The following is a 6363-nucleotide window of genomic DNA, read 5'->3' on the forward strand; positions in this document are numbered from 1 at the left end:
AAAAGTGAAACATTACTTACCTCGAACGCATTCCAACAAATCCACATAATTCTATAAATTTTCTTCCAAAAAATTTTATTCGTAGATCATATCGCGATATTCCATGATCAAACATCCACAATCCTATACAGAATCAATTTCAATAATTAGAAAGAATACGAATACCATATTTCAACGGTTTAGATTGGGTCCGATCATTTAATTTCATCTAATCAAAATCTAATTAGGACCTAAACGATCCAAAGTTTGACTATCAGATCAAATCGGATTCGAAGTGATAGGACCAAGGTTTCTTCATCGATTTCATAAAATCAAGTGGAGAGAGAAAATCAGAGGAGAGAGAATTCATGAGGTACAATTCGAATTGATCAGGTGACACAATCCAACATTACGATGGGTCCAATATCTCGATTGGTGAAATCAATGTGATCAAATCAAGTCATGGCTAGATCGGAATCATGGATGATCAAATCTAAAGATTCATGGTCTGATTAGAGTGGGTGCCAGTACGTTGTCTGACAATCATGGATCAGGGTTCTTCATTAGAATCAGATCAGACTTATTAAAAGAAATTTCTTCATTCACTAACCTTTTTTTTTTTTAGTGAGAGAATCAATCAAGAGAGAGAAAATTCTAGAGAGAGAAAATTCTAGAGAGAGAAAACTCATCTTGAATTCTTCAGACAATATGATTCAACAAATTCGATCGATCAGATCAAATCATGCTAAGATTATCATGTGGACAATTAAATAAGATCATGAGAAATAAAATCTAAAAATACTTGATCTGATCAAAGTGGATGTCGGTGTACCGTCCGACGATCACGGATCAAAAATCCATCACGAGGATCATTTAAATTCATCATCATTCTTCTCAAAATTCTAGAAATCTTAGGAGAGATAATCTAGAGAGAGAATTCTAGAGAGAGAAAGTAGAGAGAGAAAATCCAATTTTAGAGAGAGAAAAATACTAATTCAAGCTGAAGAGAGAGAGGGAAGAGAGAGAAACTCTCTTTCTCATATTTTATTATTTATCTCATTATTTATTAATTAATTTTATTTTTCTCTTTCTTCTTTTCTTTCTTTCTCTCTTTTTTTTTTTCTTTTTCTTTTTCTTCATGGAAGAGAGAGAAGAGAAAATCCTATTTATTATTATTATATTATTATTATTTTATTTTTTCTTTTTTTTCCTTTTCTTTTTCTTTTCTTTTTCTTTTTTTTCTTTTCTTTTTTTCTTTTTTTTTTTTTTCTTTTCTTTCTTTTCTTTTTCTTTTTCTTTTCCTTCTTCTTCTTCTTCTTTTCTTCCCGGGCTTTCATTGGGCCGAAACAGGGGACCTAGAGGTCCCCGTGCCTTGATCGATCGATCACGGCCATCTTATGGCCGGAGGTGGCCGACGGCAACGGCCGACTCTCCCGGGTTCGGAGAGACCAGGGCCGGCGGTCGGCGTGACCGTCGGCGCCGGAAAATCAGAGGAAAGAGGCAGCTTACAGGGGGGTTTCTTTCTCCAACTAAATCCGGCGACACCCGTCGCCGGCCATCGTGCACACAGGCACAGGAAAGAAGGGAGAGAAGAGAGGGAGAGGAGGGAGACCTTACCACAACCTCCGGTGACCTCCACCGGTGAGAAATCGCGGCGAACACGGGTCGAGGAGTCACGGCTTCAAACGGGAAAATCGGAGAAAAATCTCCGGCAATCGACGGCGACGGAAGGGTCTACCCATAGAAGAGAGGGGAAGGGTTCTTATAGAGCTCGTCCTAGGGTCTTTCAATGGCCCTAGGACTCCGATTCTTGATCGGAGAAGAGGAAGACTCCGATCGGGAGTCTTCCTGCTCTGTTTTCCTTCTCTTTTTTTTTTTTTTTTTTTTTTTTTTGTTTAATAGGCTTTAGTGGGCTTGGTTTGGGCTATAACATAATCATTAAGTAAAGAAAATACTTCATGCACCAACTTTCAGAAAACAGCCACCCTACCCAATATGCCATCCCTTCTACATGCGGGCTCAACACAATGTATGGATATACTTATGCGTGTCGCAAAGGCGAGTGTAATTAGCATAATATTTTCTACAAGATCTAAGAGAATCTCCGAATTCTTAAATGAAAATCGGGCCATTCAGTTGAATTCCATCCAACGGCTAGAGATGGCAATCCGTGTGCTCTTCCCTCATTGGCTCGGTCGAACCCCTCCGCCTCGGCTTTATAAGTGGAAGCAAAGACCCCTCATCTCGGTTGGAAACCTAATACCGATCTCTTCTTCCTCAAACGCTGACCTAAGATTTACATCGCCATGGCCGGAAGGGGGAAGGCGATCGGCTCCGGCGCCTCGAAGAAGGCGATGTCGAGGAGTAGCAAGGCTGGTCTCCAGTTTCCCGTCGGCAGGATAGCCCGTTTCCTCAAGGCTGGCAAGTACGCTGAGCGCGTTGGCGCCGGCGCTCCAGTCTATCTCGCTGCCGTCCTCGAGTACCTCGCTGCCGAGGTGCGGATTCCGTTGTTTTTGTTTCTTTCAATGATCTGGTTCTTGGTATTTTGAGGATAAATGTGGTACTCGTGAAATTTTCTAGTTTCCTTTCCTGCTTGGTTTTGGTTGCAATCTGTGTTTATTTTGTGGAATTTCTTTGGGGGATCTGGCCGTTGTGTTGTTTCTTTTTTCTGTTTGTGCGATTTGTGATTATATTTGATGTTTTGTTTTTTATATTGTAAGGGTTCGGGTTTTTGGGGTTTGTTTTGATGCTCCCACGGGCTTTTAATTGTCCACTATTTGAGAATTAACCTTCTATTTTTTCTCTTTTCGCGTATGAATAGGTGTTGGAGCTCGCTGGAAACGCGGCTAGAGACAACAAGAAGACGAGAATAGTCCCAAGGCACATCCAATTGGCGGTGAGGAACGATGAGGAGCTTTCCAAGCTTCTGGGGACGGTCACCATTGCCAATGGTGGTGTGATGCCCAACATCCACAACCTACTTCTCCCCAAGAAGACCGGTGGCTCCTCCAAGTCTGCCCCTGGAGATGATGAGAACTAAAGTTGCCAATTTTTTTCTCCTCTTCCTTGTCTTTCTCTTGTAGACTAATGTGGAGAACGTAACATCTTTAGAAATTCTTCTACTTCTTTTCCCTTTTTCTTCTCTCTCTTATTTTATGTAAGTTGTAGTGTTTGTCAATTGTTTTTAGATTTTAATTCAAGGAATGGGAAAGTGGGCATCTCTCTTCTAGACTTAAGATTTTGTTCATCATGTCTCCACCAAATTTATTTCTCCTTGCAAGCTACCGATCATAGTGATTGTTTGTGAATAGATAGCGAAGTTATGCTACTGTTGATTCACTTGCTGAACGATAAAAAAATAAAAATAAAAATTTAATTTTAAATATAAAATTGAAAACGCATGTTTGATATGTGATTTTAAGATAAAATCGTATTTTTAAGATGTGAATTTTTTTTATTTTAAAATATGATTAAATTTTTTTTTTTATTTTTGGTTTTGTATCGGATTTGGGGGTTTTGTCGGGATCAGGGAGGGGGGGTTGTCGCTCAGTTGGGGCACTGATCGGGCGGTGGGGGTGGTGACGTGTGGCAGTGGTCGGGTGGTGGGGGTGGTGATGGGTGGCGCTTAGAGGGGGCGTGGGGCGCGGGGGCATAGGGTGCGGGTGCAGTGGTTGGCGGAGGGGGGTGGAGGTGTGCTTTTGTGTTTGCACTGATGGTCGTCGGGGTGGGTGTCTCATGAGGGGAGAGGGAGGCGGCAATGGTAGCGGTGAGGAATAAGCGTGGGTCTGCGGCGGGGTGGGGTTGTGGAAGGCGAGTCGGAAAGAGATGGGTGCAGGTCGGCTGTCGACAGAAGAAGATTGGTCGGGGAGGGAGGTGTGAGAGGAAGGAAAGGGAGAAACGAGGAAAAAAAATAAAAGAAGATGGGTCGGGGAGGGAGGTGTGAGAGGAAGGAAAAAGAGAAACGAAGAAAAAAAAAAAATAATAAAAATAAAATATTTTTATTTTATTAATAATAAAATATTATTATTTGATGAATAATAAAATATTATCATTTGATTAATAATAAAGTATTATTATTTTAAAATATATTTATTATAAAAATTCAATAAATATGTTTTATTAAAAAGTAATAAATATATTTATCATTAAAATAAAAAATTTATATAATAATAAAATATGTATTATTTAAAAATTTTTTATATTAATAAAATAATGATTATTATTATTTTGGAAAAAAATATTGGTATTGTTTTTTTTTGGATTAGCACGTAGAAAGTGACGATCCGTGTATCAAGGGATCACTTTTTGGATGGTTTTGTGGTCCCATTGGGCGGTGGAGGTGGAGGGGAGATGGCGACGGAATAATAATATTTTATTATTAATTAATTATTAATAATTAATTATTAATAAAATAATAATATTTATTATTAAATAAAAAATAATATTTTATTATCAATTAAATAATAATATTTTATTATTAAATAAATAATAATATTTTATTATTAATGAAATAATAATATTTTAGTAATTAAAATATTATTTTTTATCATTTTTACTCTCTCTCTCCGGTCTCGAAGAAGCTTCCGTTCGTGCTCTTCAATTGCCGATGGTGGTTTTAGTTTATTTTTTTTTGTAATATTTTTTAATTTATATTTATTAATTTTTAATAATAAATATATTTTAAAATAATATTATTAATTAAATAATAATAATAATTTATTATTAATCAAATAATAATATTTTATTATTAATTAAATAATAATATTTTATTATTAATAAAATAAAATTATTTTGTTATTTATTTATTTATTTATTTTTTCTTTCTCTTCCTCCCACTCTTCGGTCGATCTTCTGTCGATCCCATCCCCTTTTGGTGCGCCACTCGTGGCCCCATGCCGGTTCCTCCTAGTTGCCATGGTCGCCTCCCTTTACTTTCATGAGGTACCTGTTGCGGCTGTCCGTACTGCACTCATCACGATCCCGCTCCATCATCTTGGGATTAAAAGATACGAAGTTGATCTAGGAACTTAAGTTACATTTGATAGCTGGTAATCTATTCAGGTTGTTGGCAATTTAAAATGTATTCATTGGATTGCTGTATTTGGTATATTTTTTTGGTGGCAATGCAGATTGTCTCATAGGTGACAATCTAGATAGCTTTGAAGAGAGGTGGCTATTCAGATTATCACATTTTTGATAATCTTATAATAAAATATTTGAATAAAATTATTCTCATAAAAAAAATCAAATAAATTTTTTTTTTCTTTGCATAATGCCGCTCTTTTTCTTTTCTCAACCTCTTGCGTCACAAACCCTAGCCATCCAAACCTCCGCCTCTCATGTCGTCCCCGATCAAATTGCAATCATTCAACTTGTCGTCGGTGATCGCTCTTTGGTGGTAAGTCTTATTTTTTATTTTTTTTTATCATTGTAGCCTATCATTTTTTGGGGCTGGGTTGTCTCCGTGAGCTGGTGGACGGCGGAGCTAAATGAGGTGGTGTTGGGGTGCGAGCCAAAAGAGGCCCTGGTGGCTTTTATGAGTAGCGGATGAGAGAGTTACCCTGGCAAACCTCTGTGATGAGCTCCTCCATTGGATGAAATCCCTGGGGCTATGGGTGGTGGTGCTTGTTGTCGACGGTATTGAGAAATGTGTCTCAAAATCAATCATCAGTCTGATGACGATTGAGTTTATTTTTATAAATTATATATAAATTATTAATTATTAATAAATTATTATTTAGTTTTCTTCGTTACCTTGTGAACATCTTCTATTAACTTCAATGTTGTAATAAAGTACTTAGGACTAATTGAATCGATATAGGAGGATATATCGTTTAGTCCTTTGTTGCGGACAAGGGTTCGATCCGTCACGTGAGGTATTGTCCGCTTTGGTCTATGGGCCTTATGGTTTTGCCCTTTAAAAGATATTTCACGTGGGAATAATTTTTTCCTCCTTATAAGCGTGAATCCTCTTTGACTCACAACCGATGTGGGACTATTGGTGCCCTCCACATTATTAGAATCACAATAGAGCCCCCCAATCAAGGGAGACTCCGATGTGTACAGTTCGAGGAGCCCCACAGTCAACCGAGGTGGACCTCTGCCCCAGAGAACCGAGGCGGACCTTGACCCCTACCTGGCACGCTATTGTTGCGGACAAAGGCTCGGCCCGTCATGTGAGGTATTGTCCGCTCTGGCCCATGGGCTTCACGATTTTGCCCTTTAAAAGGTGCCTCACGTGAGAATGATTTTTTTCTCCTCATAAACATAAGTCCCCCTTGACTCACAACCGATGTGAGACTATTGGTTTCTGAGCACAGTTGTACTTGTGAAGTCGATATGTGAGTCAAGATGGGATTGACCATTCTAAATCATTAGAGAGTA

The 6363-nt window shown here is 38.3% G+C and overlaps 1 protein-coding gene across 1 annotated transcript; it reads left to right on the forward strand.

Moving 5' to 3' along the window:
• The first annotated feature begins 2215 nt into the window (after positions 1 to 2215).
• LOC105037826 (probable histone H2A.2) lies at positions 2216 to 3215 on the forward strand. The gene is made up of 2 exons (XM_010913445.3): positions 2216 to 2474; positions 2801 to 3215. The coding sequence occupies exons 1-2, from the start codon at positions 2286 to 2288 to the stop codon at positions 3017 to 3019; spliced, it is 408 nt and encodes a 135-aa protein (XP_010911747.1). The 5' UTR covers positions 2216 to 2285; the 3' UTR covers positions 3020 to 3215.
• The last annotated feature ends 3148 nt before the right edge of the window (positions 3216 to 6363 follow it).

Source organism: Elaeis guineensis, chromosome 5 (assembly GCF_000442705.2).
Source record: "Elaeis guineensis isolate ETL-2024a chromosome 5, EG11, whole genome shotgun sequence".
NCBI lineage: Eukaryota > Viridiplantae > Streptophyta > Magnoliopsida > Arecales > Arecaceae > Elaeis > Elaeis guineensis.

Coding starts and splice junctions, on each gene's coding strand:
- LOC105037826 (XM_010913445.3), top strand. CDS start 2,286: ATGGCCGGAAGGGGGAAGGCGATCGGCTCCGGCGCCTCGAAGAAGGCG. Junction 2,475..2,800: donor TCGAGTACCTCGCTGCCGAG/GTGCGGATTCCG, acceptor GCGTATGAATAG/GTGTTGGAGCTCGCTGGAAA.